Source organism: Anomaloglossus baeobatrachus, chromosome 4 (assembly GCF_048569485.1).
Source record: "Anomaloglossus baeobatrachus isolate aAnoBae1 chromosome 4, aAnoBae1.hap1, whole genome shotgun sequence".
Classification (NCBI taxonomy): domain Eukaryota; kingdom Metazoa; phylum Chordata; class Amphibia; order Anura; family Aromobatidae; genus Anomaloglossus; species Anomaloglossus baeobatrachus.
The window spans coordinates 347346267-347369658 of record NC_134356.1 but is presented as its reverse complement, the minus strand read 5'-3'; the positions used below and the strand labels follow the sequence as shown (position 1 = coordinate 347369658).

General features: G+C 45.7%; 1 protein-coding gene across 4 annotated transcripts in view; it reads right to left on the bottom strand.

Moving 5' to 3' along the window:
* The window catches only part of HDAC10 (histone deacetylase 10), a 90460-nt gene that overhangs the window by 34015 nt on the left and 33053 nt on the right, over positions 1-23392 (bottom strand). For 3 of the 4 annotated variants that reach the window (XM_075345090.1, XM_075345091.1, XM_075345092.1), the window contains 8 exons: positions 21356-21452; positions 17805-17902; positions 17379-17483; positions 8488-8556; positions 6974-7100; positions 5652-5717; positions 5426-5485; positions 5247-5336 (listed from right to left, as the gene is read on the bottom strand). In XM_075345090.1, coding sequence (XP_075201205.1) covers positions 5247-5336; positions 5426-5485; positions 5652-5717; positions 6974-7100; positions 8488-8556; positions 17379-17483; positions 17805-17902; positions 21356-21452 — 712 coding nt within the window. The remainder of the gene's footprint in view (positions 1-5246; positions 5337-5425; positions 5486-5651; positions 5718-6973; positions 7101-8487; positions 8557-17378; positions 17484-17804; positions 17903-21355; positions 21453-23392) is intronic. The other variant, XM_075345093.1, reaches the window with a different exon arrangement.

Genomic DNA, 23392 nt, shown 5'->3' with positions numbered 1-23392 from the left:
TACTTATGTGAAATGACAGACAGATTAACTTTAATTATTTGAATAAGCCATAATGTACCGCTGAGGAGAAATGATATAATATAATACTACTGCATTAGAGCACGATCTGCTTCCAGTTCAGCACATGTGTGGCTTAAGGCTACATGCGCATGCTGCGTGTTTGTCGCGTTTTTTGTTGTCAGCAAGTTCTGACTTTTGATTTCCTAGCAAAGTCTATGAGAATTCAGACTTGCTGTGTGCACGTTGTAGTTTTTTGTCTGCAGTTTATTTGTCAAAACCATCTGACAAAAATCTTTCTCTCCCTCTCTCTATGGCGCTCACTGTGAGCGTCAGATGTAGCAGTGCTGAAAGCATCGTGGGACCTCGTGTGGATTACGTTGGACCTGCAGGGGTGTTTTGGGTGTTAATAAAGTGGTGAAAGAGGGTGCTTTTTTTGTCTTTTATTTCAAACTAGAAGGTGGCCCGATTCTACGCATCGGGTATTCTAGAATTTACGTATTGTGTAGTTCATGTATGATTTTTGTTATATATATATATATATATATATATATATATAGATGTTGTTGTGTGTAGTTACCAAGTGTTTGTGTAGGGCGCTGTACATGTTCTGGGTGTTGTCTGGGTGTGATGGGGGGTGAGAGCGGTGTTGTTTGTGTGTTGCGTTGTTTGTGGAGCGCTGTGTGTCTGTAGCGTTGTGTGTGTGTTGCGCAGTTTGTGTGTGTGTGGTGTGTTTTGGGGGGAGGTATGTTTTGTGCAATGTGCGTGTTGTGCGGTATGTGCGTATATTTGTGTGTGCAACGTTGTCTGTGTGTGTGGGTGTCTATGTAGGGCAGTTGTTTGTGGTTCCCAGTGTGTGTGTGTGGTGTGGTGTGTTGTGCAGTGCGCGCGTGTGTGTGTGTGTGTTGGGGGGAGGTGTGCACTTCCCATCGTGCTCCATCCCCCATGCAGCGCACTCCCCATCGTGCTCCATCCCGTATGCTGCGCACCCCCCATCGTGCTCCATCTCCCATCCTGCGCACTCCCAAACGTGCTCCATCCGCCATGCTGCGCACTCCCAAACGTGCTCCATCCGCCATGCTGCGCACTCCCCATCGTGCTCCATCCCCCATGCTGCGCACTCCCAAACGTGCTCCATCCGCCATGCTGCGCACTCCCCATCGTGCTCCATCTCCCATGCTGCGCACTCCCAAACGTGCTCCATCCGCCATGCTGCGCACTCCCAAACGTGGTCCATCCGCCATGCTGCGCACTCCCAAACGTGCTCCATCCGCCATACTCCGCACTCCCCATCGTGCTGCATCCTCCATGCTGCGCACTCCCAAACGTGCTCCATCCGCCATACTCCGCACTCCCCATCGTGCTGCATCCCCCATGCTGCGCACTCCCAAACGTGCTCCATCCGCCATGCTGCGCATTTCCAAATGTGCTCCATCCGCCATGCTGCGCACTCCCAAACGTGCTCCATCCGCCATGCTGCGCACTCCCAAACGTGCTCCATCCGCCATGCTGCGCACTCCCAAACGTGCTCCATCCGCCATGCTGCGCACTCCCAAACGTGCTCCATCCGCCATGCTGCGCACTCCCAAAGGTGCTCCATCCGCCATGCTGCGCCAGCATCAGCCTCTCTACCTGCAGCATCAGCCTCTCTCCTCCCAGCATCAGCCTCTCTGTCCCCAGCATCAGCCTCTCTGTCTCCAGCATCAGCCTCTCTGTCCCCAGCATCAGCCTCTCTGTCGCCAGCATCAGCCTCTCTGTCCCCAGCATCAGCCTCTCTGTCCCTAGCATCAGCCTCTGTCCCCAGCATCAGCCTCTCTGTCCCCAGCATCAGCCTCTCTGTCCCCAGCATCAGCCTCTCTGTGCCCAGCATCAGCCTCTCTGTCCCCAGCATCAGCCTCTGTCCCCAGCATCAGCCTCTCTGTCCCCAGCATCAGCCTCTCTGTCCCCAGCATCAGCCTCTCTGTCTCCAGCATCAGCCTCTCTGTCCCCAGCATCAGCCTCTCTGTCCCCAGCATCAGCCTCTCTGTCCCCAGCATCAGCTTCTCTGTCCCCAGCATCAGCCTCTCTGTCCCCAGCATCAGCTTCTCTGTCCCCAGCATCAGCCTCTCTGTCTCCAGCATCAGCCTCTCTGTCCCCAGCATCAGCCTCCCGCAGCATCAGCCTCTCTGTCCCCAGCATCAGCTTCTCTGTCCCCAGCATCAGCCTCTCTGTCCTCAGCATCAGCTTCTCTGTCCCCAGCATCAGCCTCTCCGTGTCCAGCATCAGCCTCCCCATCCCAGCCTTCCCCAGGATCAGCCTCTGTCCTCTCAGCCTCCTCCAGCACGCCGTGCTCCTCTGCCGACACTCACAGATCCGATCGCATACACTCACACACACCCGATCGCATACACTCACACACACCCGATCGCATACACTCACACACACCCGATCGCATACACTCACACACACCCACACACCCCCACCCGATCGCATACACTCACACCCACCCGATCACATACACTCACACACAAAGACACACACACTGACGATATTGCACATACGCGCTGATACTCACAACATCCGGGGATATCACATGCTTCTGGCCATGTGATCCCCCGGCAGGTCCTGGAAGCTCACAACAGCACATAATCGCCGCCGAGAAGCAAGCGATATCCCAGGATGTTGTGAGTATGTGGATGGGATGTGATGTGTGAGGTGTGTGTGAGTGTGATCTGATTTGTGTGTGTGTGTATGTGTGTGTGTGTGTGTGCTGTTATGTGTGTGTATGTTCCGCAGCTGCAGGACCTTGATGTGTGGATGCGATGTGATGTGTGTGTGAGGTATGTGTGAGAGTGAGTGTGAGCCGGTGTACACTGGTAACTATGATACACATCGGGTAACCAAGGGACCTTAGTTACCCGATGTGTATAATGGTTACCAGCTTTCACGGCCTCCGTGAAGATCCCAGCATCGCAAGGTTATGTCTGGCGCTGCTGGGATCCTGACGGAGCCGGTGTAGAAGCAAGCGATATCCCAGCATGTTGTGATGTGTGAGGTGTGTGTGAGAGTGAGTGTGAGAGTGAGTGTGATCTGATGTGTGTGTGTACTCACCTGGGAATCGGAGCTCCGTGTCAGTTGGGCCAGAGCGAGCGTGCATTGCGTGAGGGGGGCGGGGCCTGCAGAGAGCCGGGGCGAGAGGCCAATCCGTGTGGGGGGGCGGGGCCATGGCGAGCCCAGCGGCCAATCAGCTTTGTGTCACCGTAAGGACACAATTTCGGAGCATGACAGACAGACAGACAGAATAAGGCAATTATATATATAGATAAAGGATTTTTTGGGTGTTTGTGTTTATTTACTTTCACTTACAGATTAGTAATGGGGGGTGTCTTATAGACACCTGCCATCACTAATCTAGGGCTTAGGCGCAGTTGTGGGCTGTTATTAACTCCTTATTACCCGTCTATTTTTCATAACCAGCGACGGTACAGCAGATAAAAATTAAAAAAAAACAGCTGGCCAAGCTAGCTATCCCTCTATCAAGCTATTCTGTTAATTCTTTCTGTATATTCTGTTCTTTCTCATTATCTATTCTATATGTTCTTTCTTTCTATCTATTCTATATGTTATCTATTCTTTCTATTTTTTTTCTATCTATCCATCTATTCTACCTATCTATCAAATATCCTATCCTATCATATTTTGTTTCTCTTTAAAAAAACGCATTAACAAAAATGCGGCAAAAACGCACCATCGTTACAAACGAGGTTTTTTTTACATTTCCAGGCTCTCTGTGACAAAGTGCAGTTTTGGTCGCAGTTAAAACTGCAGTGTGCGCATATAGCCTAAGTGGACAGATGCTGATTTCAGCGCTCAGAAATTACAAATGGATTTAATAAAACCCAATTAGTAAAGTTGGCTCATGATGGAAACATAAGTTAGCATGTCCATATTGTTACATATAGGAAAAAAAAAATGTTATTCAGTTTGCTCCAACTGGTTCTCTCCTCATGGCACAGGACGTTATGTCATCTTAGACCACATGCACACATTAAGTATTTGGTGATTTTTTTTTTTACCTCAGTATTTGTAAGGCCACATCCATACGCTGAGTATTTGATGAGTTTTTACCTCAGTATTTCAAAGACCATATTTGTGAGGCCATGTGCACATACATGAATATTTTGAGGAGGTTTTTTTACCTCAGTATTTGTAAGCCAAAACCAGAAGTGGAATAATCAGAGGAAAAGTATAATAGAAACATGGACACCACTTCTTTATTTTTTACCCATTCCTGGTTTTGGCTTACAAATATTGAGGTAAAAACTCACCATATACTGAACGTGTGCACATGGCCTTACAAATACTGAGGTAAAAACTCACCAAATACTCAATGTGTTCACGTGGCCTTACAAATACTGAGGTAATATACTCACCAAATACTCAATGTGTTCACGTGGCCTTACAAATACTGAGGTAATATACTCACCAAATACTGAACATGTGCACGTGGGCCTTACAAATACTGAGGTAAAAAAAATAACAATATCCTCAACTTGTGAATGTGACCTTAGTGAAGATCATCAAAATCTATGGTCTTCTACAGATTATAAAAGTGCAGCTTATAAAAAGAGCTGCTAATAACATTCAAATAGATGTATGGTAATACATTTGAAGTCACAGACAGAACAAAAGCGATTATCTAGAATATCAAGCTTCCTGGCAATAACAATGTCATAAGAAATGAGCCACAAAGAGATTATTTTGCTAAATATCATCTATTACAAACAATGCTGCTAAGTATTCTGATGGTCCCCTAATGGACCTGGATTTCTACAACGTCTGTCTGAACTTCCAGGATGTTGAATCCCGGTATACAAAGTGGGACTCACATTCCTCCCCGATCCCTTCACAGTATAAACAGAGGGTCTTGAATGTTATTGGGACTCCTTGCTCTAATGATGTTACCTGTTAGTAAAAGATGTAGCAGCTCTGGATTTGTTTAATGCATGACACCTTGCAATAACAGGGAAGATCTCATGCTTTTTTGTAAGGGAAGGCCTGGGAAATCTTATGGTATCCCACTTTGCATGCTGAGATCAATCTTTCAGACTTTTTCCTCTACAGTTGGGTCTTTTAGGAGCCATTAGGGACATATGGCAGGATTTTTTGGTAATAGGTGTTATTCAGTAAAATGATCAGACTGTGGAAGCAAGACCATCCTCATAGAAAGATATTTTACTAAAATGAACATGAAAAGCACAAGACTTTACCTCAAGAATCATGCATAGTTTACCACCAGCAAGATGCATTAACATGTGTGTGAGATGGGCATAGCACTCTGGAGTAGCGCACATACGTCCCTGCAGATATACAATAGTATGAAATATTACATTATAGAAAGACTGTTCAGTATAAAGATACATAAAAATATCGGATAATGATGTAGTACCTCAGGGTCTCCAACGCCTGAATCATAGCCGGCAGAGACTAAAACAAGCTCAGGATTAAACTGTAAATAGAAGAAATCGGATGACTTTTTCAGTGGAGAGCTGTATGAATATACTAACAGCAGCATACTAATATTCCAGGTTTGTGCCGCCATCTGACCAAATACAAGAATCAATAGCTGTTCCATTATTTTCCTTAATTTTCTTATAGCAACACAAAATAGTTACCTCAAAGGCCAATGGGAGGAGTACATGGAAGAAAGCTGCAATATAATCTGCATTACCCATTCCAATCTGAAAGAAAAACAAAAGGAACACAAATGCACGCGAAGGCGATTAATAATATTATAAAATACACGTTGGATATTTGTTTTGCTGTTGTTAATTAAGAATTTACTTGTTGCCATTGACTGAATCAGAATACTATGGAGTAATTCCAATGCTAATTGTGATTGTTCTTTACACCTAATCTTCACGCAAGGCCTCTTTCACACATCCGTGGAAAACACACACGATTTTCAGAAACATGTGCATGGCCCTCTGTGTGCCGTGATTTTGGCACATGTGTGTTTTCCGTGAGCTATCCGTGATAGCATACTGAGATCAAGATCTTTTTACTCACCTGTCTCCAGCACTGCTGTCCATGGTGCTGCTGTCTCCGATGCTGCTCCTTCTGGGGCCGCGTTACAGTGAATATGCAAGAGCATAATGAGCAGTCCCTGAAGCAAGTGACAGCAGCGCTGGAGACAGGTGAGAATAAAAAAAACATTTTATTTCAGACACGTGTTTTCTCTGGTACGTGTCAAACGGATCACACCACTGTGTGGTCCATGTGACATCAGTGCTGCAGGAGAAAAACAGATTGGTCTCCGTGCAGAACACACGGACATGTGTGTGCGCCAAACGGACACATGGTCCTTGTGAAAATACTGATGTGTACACAGACCTAATTATTTTAATGGGTCTGCGTATGTCCGTATCTCCGGTACGTATGAAAATGGACGTCATACGTACCGGAATCACTGACGTGTGAAGAGGCTTTATGTGGATGTAAGTCACAAAGGGTAATTGTATAGAGAGAATCACTGCACACTCTTATTTCAATATGCAAAGTCTTTAATTATAGAAGTGGTAGATAAAAAATAGGTGAAGGCAACAGGGAACAAGCTTTCGACCTAATCGAAACACATACTCAACATGTACAAGTGAAAAGGCCCATACACTAAGAAACCTGCTCTAACCTATAGTGCGTGTTCTTTTTTTTCCCCTTGTATGTTGTTGCTGCCTCCTTATGATTGGTCAACATCATGCAGGGGAAAAAGTACACGCCCCCAGAGAAAAATCTCTGGTAACAACCAGCTGAACTATAATAAATTATAACCTAAACATTACAAGTGAATATCTCAGCAACAGACAAAAACTTTTTATTTAGCTCTGCATCAAGTATTCTATAATTGGTCAGTTTAGTATGCTAACAATAGTAAAACATCCTCTATAATTATGTGTTTCACTCATGTCATATAAACTAGCTGTATTAAAGTAATGTGTACCTGGTTCCATGGTAGATTTATATTGAAACCAGTTCCCTTGCCCTTTCCGATAGAATCATAGTCCGATTCACGTAAGTTTGGCCAGAATGATCCATGTTCATAGCGATGCCAAGAGAAATATAAGACACTAACATACAGAAAAAAAAACACACAAAAAAAGAATATATATTTTATTAACTCATATAATTCAATTCCATCCATCATGTCACAGCCATACGTGTTTAGTTGTATTTCTATAAAATTGGTTAATGCAGCAGTAACACAGACAAAGGACTGTCAAATCTCCTTTTTGTCTTGTACTAAAACCCATCTGTAATAGACTGGTTGCAATGCCCATTTTCCCTGACATAATTGATGTTATTTTGGTATTGCATACTTAGCAAGCAGAGTGTCAGTCATGACTAAGCTGCTGTGCTCAAGCCCAGACTGGTGCTATGCTGAACATATAGAATTTAAGAAGTAGACGTGCAAAAAAACAAAGAGGACAACAGGTCTGCCTCCCACCAAAGGAAGCACAAATCGGAATACAGATCAATGAAACGATTGGAAATTTGCAGTTTTAATCTGTAGCATTATCACCCAAAATAAGGACCTGTCGGGACCAACAATAAGTGAGATTCAGAAAACAACCACGTGTAGAAAAACAGTGATCCCTATGTGTGAATCATGGTGCTCACGTCTAGGAGGAGTCTCATGTGCCAAGAGGATGTAAGACTGGAAATCACTGTAAATTCCAACAGTATACTGTATATAAGAGCCCAGGCCACTCTGTATAACATAAAAAACACCTTTTATTACACTCACTTGCATGGCGGTCAGGTCTGATGGGTGTCACTGGTCTCGGTCCAGCGCCTCCTCTCTTCCTTTCATCGCCATCCTCCTTCCCAGCTCCGTATAGATGATGCGTTCTCCGTCATCCACACAGAGGCCACCATTGCGCTCCTTTACACATGTACTTTAATCTGCCCTGTTGAGGGCAGATCATAGTATTGTAGTGCATGGACGTTCTTTGACCTTTCCCCACTCCAGCGCATTTCAGTACTTTGTTCTGCCCTCAGCAGGGCTGAGAGAAGTGTGCATGCACAGGAGCGCAATGGAGAACTCTTTGTGGATGATGTATGATGCATCATCTACATGGAGCAGGGAAGGATGACAGCGATGGAAAGAAGAGAGGAAGTGCCGGACCAAGACCAGCGATGCCCATCAGACCCAACCGCCCTGCAAGGAGTATAATAAAAGATGTTTTTTACGTTATATAGAGTGGCCTGGGCACTTATATACAGTATTCTAGTTATGCTGTATGCAAGAGCTTACTGGTGGTGGGGGCAGCTTATAAGGGAAAAACCTGGTGATAAATTCCAGTTAAGAAACAGGGTCACCGAATAAAAGTAATATTTATATACCAATCTTTTCTATTTTATGTTATTTCATATGATTATAGTAAATATATATTTATTATGCACATAATTAGTATGCACACACACACACACACACACACACGCGTGTATACAAACCTTGGGTCATCTTCAAAGATGTACTGGATTCCTTGTCCATGGTGAACATCCCAGTCAACAATTAGAATCCTGTACAAGAAGTTCAAAAGAAACAAAGAAACGGTTATAGATTATATAGCAATATTAGTAGTTTCAGGATGGCTAGTAAGGACCTTTTACCAAATTTTTCATGCTGAACTGGATACACGATATAATAGTGGTTGCAAAGCGGAATAAAAAGTTTGGTTTTTATTTTTAACTAGCTGTAGTACCCGGCGTTGCCCGGGATAGTAACAGTCTTCTCTGTCTCTCTCCCAGTCTCTGTCTGTGTGTCGCTGTCTGTCTCTCTGTCTGTGTCTTTCTTTGTCTGTCTGTTTCTATCTCTCTGTCTGTATTTGTATCAGTCTGTCTGTCTCTTTCCCCGGCTGTCTCTTTCCCCGGCTGTCTCTTTCCCCGGCTGCCTCTTTCCCCGGCTGTCTCTTTACCCTTCTATCCCTGTCTGTGTCTCTGTCTGTCTCTTTCTGTCTCTCTCTCTCTATCCGTCTCACCACTGACATCTTATTACCTCACACATAAGCTTCTTTTACTAACAGTTATTTTGTTCCTATAGCAACCACTGACAGTTGCTATTAATAGCTTGTAGCTCCCACCTCCATTCAGTTTAATGGATGCAGGATTTTGGAGAGTATCTGTAAAGCGCGGGATTAAATTTCCCGTCAAAACATAGTCTATGACGTTCCCTGAGTCACATGGAGTATTTGTGCAAAATTTCGTGATTGTAAATGCGACGGTGCAGATTCCTTTAGCGGACATACATACACACACATACACTGAGCTTTATATATTAGATTTCATCTTGGAGATATTAGCAATCTATAATTTGACACCTAATGAGTTACTATAGTTAAATCCAAATTGGTGTTATCACGTAGTTTTCACTGGGGGCTTGTGCTTCTGTCTCCTTTATGACCAATCATAAGAAGCCAGCAACATAGATGTGTAGAAGAATCTGCAATGATGTCATCAGGATCTCATGACCTGAGTCTACAAGTCCTGCCAGCCAGAAAGTGTGCCTAAACAAGCACTAAACATATATTACACAGCACAGAACTGTGAAAATATTAACTGCACATAAAAAAAAATTGCAGTATAAAGTGGTTTTGTCCATATGTCGAAAGAAACTTGCCCATTCAAGTCTACAGGTGCGCAAAACCCCCCAAAAATTGGATTCCATAGGGCGCCACTGTATAGCACCTGATGTTCACAAATACACTGCAATTCTTTAACATAGCAAATTGTACATAGTCTTGTAAAGAAGGGAATTTTGTTTACTTACCGTAAATTCCTTTTCTTCTAGCTCCAATTGGGAGACCCAGACAATTGGGTGTATAGGCTATGCCTCCGGAGGCCGCACAAAGTATTACACTAAAAGTGTAAAGCCTCTCCCCTTTTGCCTATACACCCCCCGTGCTCCCACGGGCTCCTCAGTTTTGGTGCAAAAGCAAGAAGGAGGAAAAAAATTATAAACTGGTTTAAAGTAAACTCAATCCGAAGGAATATCGGAGAACTGAAACCATTCAACATGAACAACATGTGTACACAAAAAAAACAGGGGCGGGTGCTGGGTCTCCCAATTGGAGCAAGAAGAAAAGGAATTTACGGTAAGTAAACAAAATTCCCTTCTTCTTTGTCGCTCCATTGGGAGACCCAGACAATTGGGACGTCCAAAAGCAGTCCCTGGGTGGGTAAATAATACCTCATAATAGAGCCGTAACGGCTCCGTCCTACAGGTGGGCAACCGCCGCCTGAAGGACTCGCCTACCTAGGCTGGCATCTGCCGAAGCATAGGTATGCACCTGATAGTGTTTCGTGAAAGTGTGCAGGCTCGACCAGGTAGCCGCCTGACACACCTGCTGAGCCGTAGCCTGGTGCCTCAAAGCCCAGGACGCACCCACGGCTCTGGTAGAATGGGCCTTCAGCCCTGAGGGAACCGGAAGCCCAGCAGAACGGTAAGCTTCGAGAATTGGTTCCTTGATCCACCGAGCCAGGGTTGATTTGGAAGCCTGTGACCCTTTACGCTGGCCAGCGACAAGGACAAAGAGTGCATCCGAGCGGCGCAGGGGCGCCGTACGAGAAATGTAGAGCCTGAGTGCTCTCACCAGATCTAACAAGTGCAAATCCTTTTCACATTGGTGAACTGGATGAGGACAAAAAGAGGGTAAGGAGATATCCTGATTGAGATGAAAGGGGGATACCACCTTAGGGAGAAATTCCGGAACCGGACGCAGAACCACCTTCTCCTGGTGAAACACCAGGAAGGGGGCTTTGCATGAGAGAGCTGCCAGCTCAGACACTCTCCGAAGTGAAGTGACTGCTACTAGGAAAACCACCTTCTGCGAAAGGCGTGCGAGAGAAATATCCCTCATTGGCTCGAACGGTGGTTTCTGAAGAACCATCAGCACCCTGTTCAGATCCCAGGGTTCCAACGGACGTTTGTAAGGAGGAACGATGTGACAAACCCCCTGCAGGAACGTGCGTACCTGTGGAAGTCTGGCCAGGCGCTTCTGAAAAAACACAGAGAGCGCAGAGACTTGTCCCTTAAGGGAGCCGAGTGACAAACCCTTTTCCAATCCGGACTGAAGAAAGGACAGGAAAGTGGGCAAGGCAAATGGCCAGGGAGAAAAACCCCGAGCAGAGCACCATGACAGGAATATTTTCCACGTCCTGTGGTAGATCCTGGCGGACGTTGGTTTCCTAGCCTGTCTCATAGTGGCAATGACCTCCTGGGATAATCCTGAAGACGCTAAGATCCAGGACTCAATGGCCACACAGTCAGGTTGAGGGCCGCAGAATTCAGATGGAAAAACGGCCCTTGAGACAGCAAGTCTGGTCGGTCTGGTAGTGCCCACGGTTGACCGACCGTGAGATGCCACAGATCCGGGTACCACGACCTCCTCGGCCAGTCTGGAGCGACGAGGATGGCGCGGCGGCAGTCGGCCCTGATCTTGCGTAACACTCTGGGCAACAGTGCCAGCGGAGGAAACACATAAGGGAGTTGAAACTGCGACCAATCTTGAACTAAGGCGTCTGCCGTCAGAGCTCTGTGATCGTGAGAACGTGCCATGAATGCCGTGACCTTGTTGTTGTGCCGGGACGCCATTAGGTCGACGTCCGGCATCCCCCAGCGGCAACAGATCTCCTGAAACACGTCCGGGTGAAGGGACCATTCCCCTGCGTCCATGCCCTGGCGACTGAGAAAATCTGCTTCCCAGTTTTCCACGCCTGGGATGTGAACTGCGGAGATGGTGGAGGCCGTGGCTTCCACCCACATCAAAATCCGCCGGACTTCCTGGAAGGCTTGCCGACTGCGTGTTCCTCCTTGGTGGTTGATGTAAGCCACCGCTGTGGAGTTGTCCGACTGAATTCGGATCTGCTTGCCTTCCAGCCACTGCTGGAACGCTTTCAGGGCAAGATACACTGCCCTGATCTCCAGAACATTGATCTGAAGTGAGGACTCTTGCTGGGTCCACGTACCCTGAGCCCTGTGGTGGAGAAAGACTGCTCCCCACCCTGACTCGCGTCCGTCGTGACCACCGCCCAGGATGGGGGTAGGAAGGATTTCCCCTTCGATAATGAAGTGGGAAGAAGCCACCACCGAAGGGAAGCTTTGGTTGCCTGAGAGAGGGAGACGTTCCTGTCGAGGGACGTCGGCTTCCTGTCCCATTTGCGTAGGATGTCCCATTGAAGAGAACGCAGGTGAAACTGCGCGAAAGGAACTGCCTCCATTGCTGCCACCATCTTCCCCAGGAAGTGCATGAGGCGCCTCAAGGGGTGTGACTGACCTTGAAGGAGAGATTGCACCCCCGTCTGTAGTGAACGCTGCTTGTTCAGCGGAAGCTTCACTATCGCTGAGAGGGTATGAAACTCCATGCCAAGATACGTCAGCGATTGGGCCGGTGTCAGATTTGACTTTGGAAAATTGATGATCCACCCGAAACTCTGGAGAGTCTCCAGAGTATCGGTGAGGCTGTGCTGGCATGCCTCTTGAGAGGGAGCCTTGACCAGCAGATCGTCTACGTAAGGGATCACCGAGTGACCATGAGAGTGGAGGACCGCGACTACTGTAGCCATGACCTTGGTGAAAACCCGTGGGGCTGTCGCCAGGCCGAAGGGCAGTGCCACGAACTGAAGGTGTTCGTCTCCTATGGCGAAGCGCAGAAAGCGCTGATGCTCTGGAGCAATCGGAACGTGGAGATAAGCATCTTTGATATCGATCGATGCAAGGAAATCTCCTTGGGACATTGAGGCGATGACGGAGCGGAGGGATTCCATCCGGAACCGCCTGGTCTTTACGTGTTTGTTGAGCAGTTTTAGGTCCAGGACAGGACGGAAAGACCCGTCCTTCTTTGGAACCACAAAGGTTGGAGTAAAAACCGTGACCCTGTTGCTGAAGAGGAACAGGGACCACCACTCCCTCTGCCTTCAGAGTGCCCAGCGCCTGCAGAAGAGCCTCGGCTCGCTCGGGAGGCGGAGATGTCCTGAAGAATCGAGTCGGAGGATGAGAGCTGAACTCTATCCTGTAACCGTGAGACAGAATGTCTCTCACCCAACGGTCTTTTACCTGTGGCAGCCAGGTGTCGCAAAAGCGGGAGAGCCTACCACCGACCGAGGATGCGGTGTGAAGTGGCCGTAAGTCATGAGGAAGCCGCCTTGGTAGCGGCACCTCCGGCGGTCTTTTTAGGGCGTGACTTAGACCGCCATGAATCGGAGTTCCTCTGATCCTTCTGAGGCCTTTTGGACGAGGAGAATTGGGACCTGCCCGCACCCCGAAAGGACCGAAACCTCGACTGTCCCCTCCTCTGTTGGGGTAAGTTTGGTTTGGCCTGGGGTAAGGATGTTTCCTTTCCCTTGGATTGCTTGATGATTTCATCCAATCTCTCACCAAACAAACGGTCGCCAGAAAATGGCAAACCGGTTAAGCACTTTTTGGAAGCCGAATCTGCCTTCTATTCCCGTAGCCACAAGGCCCTGCGTATTGCCACCGAATTGTCGGCTGCAACCGCCGTACGGCTCGCAGAGTCCAGGACAGGATTAATAGCGTAGGACGCAAATGCCGACGTTTGAGATGTTATGGAAGCCACTTGCGGCGCAGACGTACGTGTGAGTGCGTCAATTTGCGCTTGACCCGCTGAGATAGCTTGGAGTGCCCATACGGCTGCGAATGCTGGAGCAAAAGACGCGCCGATAGCTTCATAGATGGATTTCAACCAGAGCTCCATCTGTCTGTCAGTGGCATCCTTGAGTGAAGCCCCATCTTCAACTGCCACTATGGATCTAGCCGCCAGTCTGGAGATTGGAGGATCCACCTTGGGACACTGAGTCCAGCCCTTGACCACGTCAGGGGGGAAGGGATAACGTGTATCCTTAAGGCGCTTAGAAAAACGCTTATCTGGACAAGCCCGGTGTTTCTGGACTGCCTCTCTGAAGTCAGAGTGGTCCAGAAACATACTCTTTGTACGCTTGGGGAACCTGAAACGGAATTTCTCCTGCTGAGAAGCTGACTCCTCTACTGGAGGAGCTGATGGAGAAATATCTAACATTTGATTTATGGACGCGATAAGATCATTCACTATGGCGTCCCCATCAGGAGTATCAAGGTTGAGAGCAGCCTCAGGATCAGAATCCTGATCAGCTACCTCCGCTTCACTATACAGAGAGTCCTCCTGCTGAGACCCTGAACAATGTGATGATGTCGAGGGAATTTCCCAGCGAGCTCGCTTAGGCGATCTGGGACTGCGGTCCGTGTCAGAGACCTCACCCTGGGATCTATGAGACACCCCGGGAGGACATGGTTGTTCCAACTGAGGGGAACCAGGGGGCAATGATTCCACAGTGCCCATGGTCTGAGATACCGGTCTGGACTGCAAAGCTTCTAGTATCTTAGCCATAGTCTCAGAAAGCCTTTCAGTAAAAACTGAAAACTCCGTCCCTGTCACCTGGACAGTGTTAGCAGGTGGTTCCCCCTGGGCCACCCTTAGCAGAGGCTCCGGCTGAGTAAGTGCCACAGGGGCCGAGCAGTGCACACAATGAGGGTCAGTGGAACCTGCCGGTAGTGAAGCCGTACATGCGGCGCAGGCAGCATAGTAAGCCTGTGTTTTGGCACCCCTGCTTCTTGTGGGCGCCATGCTGTTGTCTCCCCTGAGCAACCCAGGAGGGTATATAGCCAAAAATCAACCGTGCACTATACAGTGTAAAGTATAGCCTATAATCATATAATCTATAAGTACACTTCTGCACAAGTGGGGCCAGCACCTGAGGTGCTGCTTACCGGCCGCTCAAAGCGGTTGTGTGGCCACCAGAATCCCTGCCTGGGTCTCCCAGAGCTTGTCCCCCCTCTCCAGCGTCAGAGGAGCTGACAGGAATGGCTGCCGGCGTCCTGAGGAGAGGAGGGGGCCGTGGGCGTGCCCTAGAAAGTGCGGGAAACTGGTGCCCCACTGTGCACAGTGAGGGGGGAGGAGTATGCAAAGCATGCTCCAGCCCTCAGTGCTGACATTCTGTACAGCGTCCCGCCCTTCCCCTGACTGACAGGCCTGGGGGCGGGAAGAGAATGAGACTAGGCCGCAGAAGCCGGGGACTATAGTTATAAGCGCGGCCGCCGTATAAGCGCGGTCGGCGCGGATGTCCCCGGCGCACTAACAGTCCCAGCCGCGCCGCATGTATAACAATGGCAGCGGCGGTCAGCGCGGTAGTCCCCAATACACTACACACCCAGCCACGCTGCAGCGTGTGATGGCACAAGTGCGGTCAGCGCCGCGGTCCCCGGCGCACTAACACACCCAGCAATGCTGGAGTGTTTCTGTGCGCGGTCCCCACGGGGACACAGAGTACCTCAAAGTAGCAGGGCCATGTCCCTGACGATACTCGGCTCCTTATCCAGCAGAATCCCCAGGGGCTGTGGATGGAGCACGGTCTCAGTGCCTGGAGACCGATAGGATCCCACTTCACCCAGAGCCCTAAGGGGGATGGGGAAGGAAAACAGCATGTGGGCTCCAGCCTCCGTACCCGCAATGGATACCTCAACCTTAACAACACCGCCGACACAGTGGGGTGAGAAGGGAGCATGCTGGGGGCCCTGTTAAGGGCCCTCTTTTCTTCCATCCGACATAGTCAGCAGCTGCTGCTGACTAATCTGTGGAGCTATGCGTGCATGCCTGCCTCCTTCGCACAAAGCAAAAAACTGGGGAGCCTGTGGGAGCACGGGGGGTGTATAGGCAGAAGGGGAGGGGCTTTACACTTTTAGTGTAATACTTTGTGCGGCCTCCGGAGGCATAGCCTATACACCCAATTGTCTGGGTCTCCCAATGGAGCGACAAAGAAATGTTAATTGCTGCTGTTTAAAAATAAATAGCTGACAGATTGCATACAGATGACAAATGAGGAAACAACCATCCGCGTTTTCTGGATGAAACGCTGATGATATTTTATGCACTTGTGTGAACCTACTCTTATAGTGTACATGGGCAGATCAGTCAGTATTATTGTTGTTGACTGTCATTAAACTGAAGCATCTAACTGCAAAATATTATCCTCGACAACCTGCTGCCTGACCTTAACATGAAAATCTGGAGGTACACTTTAAAATTCTTCTGAAAAGCACCATTCGCAGTGCCAACGTGTACTTAACAGTATTGTAACCGGGTCTCAGTCTATAGCCCTGATTTATTAAAGGGTACTTTACACGCTGCGACATCGGTACCAATATAGCTAGCGAGCGTACCCGCCCCCGTCGGTTGTGTGTCACGGGCAAATCGCTGCACGTGGCGCACAACATTGCTTACACCCATCACACGGACTTGCCTTCATTGCGTCGTCGCTCTGGACGGCGATCTGGTGCGGCGTCACACGGCAGTCGTCCAATAGCAAACCCACGCAAACACAGTGAGAACATATAAACTCCTTGCAGATGGTGTCCTTGGTGGGATTTGAACCCAGGACCCTAACGCTGCAAGACTGCAGCGCTAACCACTGAGCCATCGTGCCGCCCAGGTTACAATAACACAACTAGTGGCTGGTTCATGCTGCCTCTGGCTCAGGGAACAATGATTTGCTTACAGGTTCCTTTTGTTTTTCATTAAATGTGTGCATATACTATAGTGTGAGTGTATTAATATACTGTACTCACCTACCCCTGATCTTTCCAGTGTCCAATGCCGCTCTACTCTTCCAAGTAACGTCACTCCGGCTCCCTCTATCCTCGATACATGAGCCGGAAGTCTCTTTTACAATGTAAATCTATTATACTCATTCTGACGCTCCATAGACTCATATTGTAAAAGCCAATTCCAGATTATGCATAGCGCAGCGTGACCTTTAGAGTCTGCACAGAGATGACGTCACCGAAAAGCGGAGCAAAACGGCGTTGGACACTGGAGAGAGCGGCCGTAGGTGAGCATATTATCAAACTTAAAATACATTACGTGCACATATACACATATCTAATTAAAAACAAATATTCATGAGTCGGCTTCTTTAAACACCTACTTAAGATTTATTTTTCTTAGTGTAAAAACATGAGACATGAACATGATTGAGCCTGTTAATGGATATAACCCACACAGCTATGAATGTAAATGTTACTATTAATGTAATGTGTTATTATTCATGTACAAAAGTCAGAGAAAATACTTGGTTATTATAGGGGCTGTAGCATGTGTAGCCACTTACGAGGTAATAAGTAAGCTTTGCATTAGGACTTCCCATACTTGCAGAAAGTAAAGTAGAAGCACACATCTTACATTATACATTAGTAACACTACAAAAAGGTCCCACTTAATGTAGTCACAAGATGCGTAATAGTCCGTGAATAATGTTGGCTTGTCTTAATTTGCCATCTTATGTAACACATGACTCACCTTTGAACGTTGTACTTGCTTTTCGCATATTCTGCAGCTACAGCTACGTTATTAAAGACACAAAATCCATTGCTTTCACTTCGCTGACTGTGATGGCCTGGAGGTCTAAAGGGTTAAAAGAAAAAACTCACAAAAGACTTAGACCGACCACCACAATACAAAATATTACAACAAACAGTTCATTTTTTGAAAAATAGCTAGTAAAATATTTTTTTCAATTATGAATGCGAAAAAACCCCTCTAAAAATGATGAAGACCAGAATTCAGCTGGTGGCTGTAGGGGAACCTAGAAATAAAAATATAACATCTCTTATATGCATATAGGGGTGTGTAGGGTGGGGACGAGACGATAAGCCATTCACAGACATGTATGGAGGTAATACTCCAAGGAGTAATATGTCCGATCATTCTGGTAGCCATCCTTACCTTATAAGAGCCATTCCATTCAGAGAATCCCCAGACATCACTGCATCAACAAGTTGCAGCGTGCCACCAAGTGATATCTTCGCACAACGGTAAGAGTTCTGCAAAAAGTCAGATTTACAAGCTAGTAAAATGTGTATGCTTAGAATCATTCATAGGACGGGCTTTACCAAACCTTGTATATGGTACTCTACCAACAAAACTGCTCTCCACTATGTGCAACCATCCCATCGCAAATGATCAAAATGGCTTCTTTTTAACCAATGCTTAGCTAATTTTATTCATAGGTGACGATAAATGGTAGGTAACTGACCAACATCAATGTAGGCGGGAGCCATCTAACAATCCTAATTGCCGCTCGGATTCTCTCTGTAGGGAATTACAGCACTACGAAACAGCACAAAAATGCTCTCGTAAAAAATTCTATGGAAATGCTATAAATTTTACTTATTATGTGGTAATCAGTATTCCTGAGGCTGGCAATTGCTTACAGATATACACAATGCTGTCTGATTTCTTGCACTTCCATGTCAAGAAAAGAAAAGAATATCCACCTCATAGTTTTCTATATAATTTGCTATGTTTAAAATTAAAGAACTATTTAGTCATCAGTAGTGGATATGTATTTTTCATTTTCTTTCTTTCTAAGCCAAATTTAGGAGTGGCAAGTAAACGCAAAAATAATTAAAAGATAGATTTATAATTTTTTTTTTCCTATGGTATCACTGGCTTTAAAAAACAGATTGAGCAATACTGATTAACCCCTTCACAAGCAGCCGATTTTGCGCTTTCCTTTTTTTTTTCGCCACCCTTCTTCCAAGAGCCGTAACATTTTTATATTTCCGTCACTATAGGCATGTGAGGGCTCGTTTTTTGCGGAACAAGTTGTATTTTTAAATGAAACCATGAGGTTTACCATATAGTGTACTGGAAAAACATTCCAAATGCAGAAAGATAGCAAAAAAGTGCAATTGCACAATTGTGTTTATTATATGGTAAACCTGATGTGTCGGTGTGAGGCCTGAGGTCAGTGCAAATTCGTAGACACCAAACATGTATAGGTTTACTTTTATCTAAGTGGTTAAAAAAAAAATCAGAAGTTTGTCCAAAAAAAGTGGCGTACGTTTTGCGCCATTTTTCATGACCCGTAGCATTTTCATTTTTCAAGATCTATGGCTCAGTGATGGCTTATTTTTTACGCCTTGAGCTGACGTTTTTAACGGTACCATTTTTGCACAGATGCTACATGCAAATGTTGTTGCATTTTGCGCAAGATTTGTGGCGACCCAAAAACGTAATTTTGTCATTTGGAATTTATTTGCTGCTATGCCGTTTACTTTTTTTCTTATTAGCCCATATAAAAATTTAAAACTTGGAGCTAAAGCAACATTTTAGGGAAAAAATGTAGTTATTCTTTTTTTACTGGCCAGTGGTATGAAATTCAGTGACACACCTGTGGTGTCAATATGCTCACTGCACCCCTAGAGGAGTTTATTGAGGGGTGTAGTTTGTAAAATGGGATCGCAGTTTTCAGAACGGTGTTACTTTTACTTTCTGTCACCTAGGCCTCTCAAAGTCACTATAAAATATGATGTGGTCCCTAAAAAAATGGATTTGTAAATTTTGTTGGAAAAATTAGAAATTGCTGATAAATTTTTAACCTTTCTAACTTCATAACAAAAAAAAATATAATTCAATTATTGTTCTGATGTAAAGTAGACATGTGGTAAATGCCATTTAGTAACTATTTTGTCTGACCTGTTTAGTTTAAGGGCATAAAAATTCAAAGTTTGAAAATTGTGACATTTTCACTAAATTTACAATATTTTCACAAATAAAGGCAAAAAATATCGTCCTTTGTTTACCACTAAGGGGTACTTTGCACGCTGAGACATCGCTAACATCGGCTAGCGAAGCAGAGCGCAATAGTCTCCGCCCCGTCGCACATGCGATATCTTGTGATAGCTGCCGTAGCGAACATTATTGCTACGGCAGCTTCACACGCACTTACCTGCCCTGCGACGTCGCTCTGGCCGGCGACCTGCCTCCTTCCTAAGGGGTCGGGTCGTGCGGCGTCACAGCGATGTCACGCGGCAGGTGGCCAATAGAAGCGGAGGAGTGGAGATGAGCGGGACGTAAACATCCCGCCCACCTCCTTCCTTCCGCATAGCCGGTGGACAGCGCTAAGGAGTTGTTCCTCGCTTCTGCGGCTTCACACACAGCAATGTGTTCTGCCGCAGGAACGAGGAACAACATTGTATCTCCTATTGGTGCGACATTATGAAAATGTCCGACGCTACACAGATCACCGTTTTACAACGCTTTTGCGATCGTTTATCGGCGCATCTAGGCTTTACACATTACGACGTCGTTACCAGCGCCGGATGTGCGTCACTTTCGATTTGACCCCGACGATATCGCAGTAGCGATGTCGCAACGTGCAAAGTACCCCTTACATGAAGTCCAATATATCATGCAAAAACAGTTTTAGAATCACTGGGATCCGTTGAAACATTCCAGAGTTATTACATCATAAAGTGACACTGGTCAGAATTGTAAAAAATGGCTGGGTCATGAACGTGAAAATGGGCTGGGGGGGTGAAGGTGTTAAAAGAAGCTGAAAAAGATGGAACAAAAAGAACAGGAAGGTGTTTTGACATTGCTCTGCATATGCTCATTGTTTTTAATGATTATTCAATGCTTTTTCAGGGGGTTTCCAATTGGCATCAGCATGAAAAAGTAGTCATGTGCACATATCCTAAGGAAATATTCAGTTACTTAAAATTTCCACTGCAGAAAATTTCTCCAAGAAAAGAAAGATGCATCGCTTACATAAAGTCATTTATACAATCCGAGTTATTTGAGTACATTATTTTTTCAGTGTACTATATGGGTGGATTCTGGTTGCAGAATTTCTTTATAGACCTCAATAATATTTCAAATTCTGCCCTGAAACCCACAAAACAAATATGGAGAGAGAAAAAAAAAGTGCCACAAACCCTTCAAAGGTCATTTTACAGCTTTAGGCCATGTGCGCATGCCGCGGATTTACCCGCAGAATTGCCGCGAATTTTGCTGCAGAAAATGTTTATAACATTTCTACAGTCCTTCTCCAGCAAAATCTATGGGGATAAAAAAAAATGCTGTGCGCACACTGCGTTATTTTATACCCGCGGATTTACCCGCGGAATTTCCGCCGCGGAATTAATGTGCATGTCACTTCTTTTCTGCAGGTCACTGCGGTTTTGCCATTAATTATTGGTAAAAACCCGCAGGGACCAACCTGTGGAAAAAACGCAGAAATTCCGCATCTATTCCACAACATCCCACGGTAAAACCGCATGCGGAATTTGCGTGCGGATTTCTGCCGCGGGTGCGGGAAACTTTCAGAGGGTCCGGAATTTCCTTAAGAAAATTCCATTTTCTAGTGCGCACATGGCCTAAAACGCAGAAAAATCTGGACATCTTCAATGATTACATTGATTAATTTACAACACAAAATCTACACAAAGTCCAACAACCTCTAAACAGCAGCATTGTCCTATAGCTCCCACCTGATGAAAGTATGCAGCAACGTACTTCTGTGACGTTTCCTTCAATTCATCTACATCCATAGTCTGCGTATTTTTCACTACTTCAAGGTATTCAGGACTGAAAACAAGTAGTGAAGACACCAGTATGGTCAGTACACACAAATGAATTTTCCAATTCAGACTTTAGAATATAGAGATGAGCTGTCCCAGGGTGAAAACTAATCAGCTCTTGCTATGATTTTATTCTCACTGCTCCCTTAAGTATTCCTTTTTTAGCTGCTTTTTTTAAGCCGTTATATGGTTACAAGAATTTTTAAGGTCTTTACAAGGGGGTGATGCTCACAGGATACTCAGGGGTGTGTCTTTAGGCTACTCTGCAATATTACCATGTGTGCAACACCCCCTTGGAAGAGAACATACAAATTAGCATAAAGGACACACTAAATAAAAAGATCCATATCTCTGAAATCCTTAACCCCTTCACGACCGGCCGATTTATCGCTTTCCGGTTTTTTTTTTCGCTATTCTTTTTCTGAGAGACGTAACTTTTTTATTTTTCAGTCAATATGGTCATGTGAGGGCTCATTTTTTGCGGAACGAGCTGTACTTTTAAATGAAACCATCAGTTTTACCATATAGTGTACTGGAAAACGGCAATAAAATTCCAAATGCAGAAAAATTGCAAAAAAGTGCGATAGCACTATGGTTTTTGAGATATTTTATTCACTGTGTTCACTATATGGTAAAACTGATGTGTGGGTGTGATGCCTCACGTCAGTGCGAGTTCGTAGACACCAAACATGTATAGGTTTACTTTTATATAAGGGGTTAAAAAAAAAAATCGGACGTTTGTCCGACAAAAGTGGCGCACGTTTTACGCCATATTCCGTGACAAGTAGCGTTCTCATTTTTCGGGATCTATGGCTCAGTGACGGCTTATTTTTTGCGTCTCGAGCTGACGTTTTTAACGGTACCATTTTTGCGCAGATGCTACGTTTTGATCGCCTCTTACTGCATTTTGCGCAAAAGTTGTGGCGACAAAAAAACGTCGTTTTGGCGTTTGGAATTTTTTTGCCGCTACGCCGTATACTGACCAGATTAATTGATTTTATATTTTGATAGATCGGGCGTTTCTGAACGCGGCGATACCAAAAGTGTGTATATTTTTTTAACCCTTTAATTTTCAATGGGGCAAATGGGGGGTGATTTGAACTTTTAGGTTTTTTTGGTTTTTTTAATTTTTTAAAACTTTTTTTTTATTTTACTAGTTCCCCTAGGGGGATATTGCGATCAGCAATCCGATTGCTCTGCAGTATCTGCTGATCACAGCTACACAGCTGTAAAGAGCAGATACGCTCTCTTTCTCTTTTGCTGTGCCGCTGGCACAGCGAAAGTGAAAGCAAGTCATGTGTAGTACAGGAGTCATCACATGACCCTGTGCTACCATGACAACTATCGGAAGTCACGTGATTGCGTCACGTGACTTCCGGTATCGGGCGGTAAGTAAAAGTTTACCGCGATCGCGCTTATATAGGACGTAATTTTACTGCCCGCGGTCGTTAAGGGGTTAAAGTGGACTTAAAAAAAACAAAAACTAATTACTTATGGGAGCAGGAGTAAAAGAAGAGCAAAGACTGAATACTTTTGACCTAGTTGCACTTGCTCTTTAAAGCATTTCTAAAGGCTGAAAAGTGGAGCTGATCTGGGTCCTGACACCCCCATTGATTATTCGTAACACTTGTAAAATTTGCAGCCCTGCAGTGCATGAGAGCACAACAATGCAGTGTACATGCTCAATAGTAAGTCTATCGGTCCGAACACCCCTATGTATGCGGGAGCTGCTAACAGGAGCAGAGCCCTTTAGAACAAGGTTTTGAAGAGTTAGTGGGGGTCTCAGGACCCAGACTGCCTCAGATTGACAGCATTTACACCCTCTAGAATATATAAAAGAAAAATATGAAATTATAGTCACACTTTAAAGTGAGCGTTAAAAGGACTTAAAACAGATCCAAAGAAAGTCAGTCTACTATTTTTTACAATCATGTACTGATGTAGTTG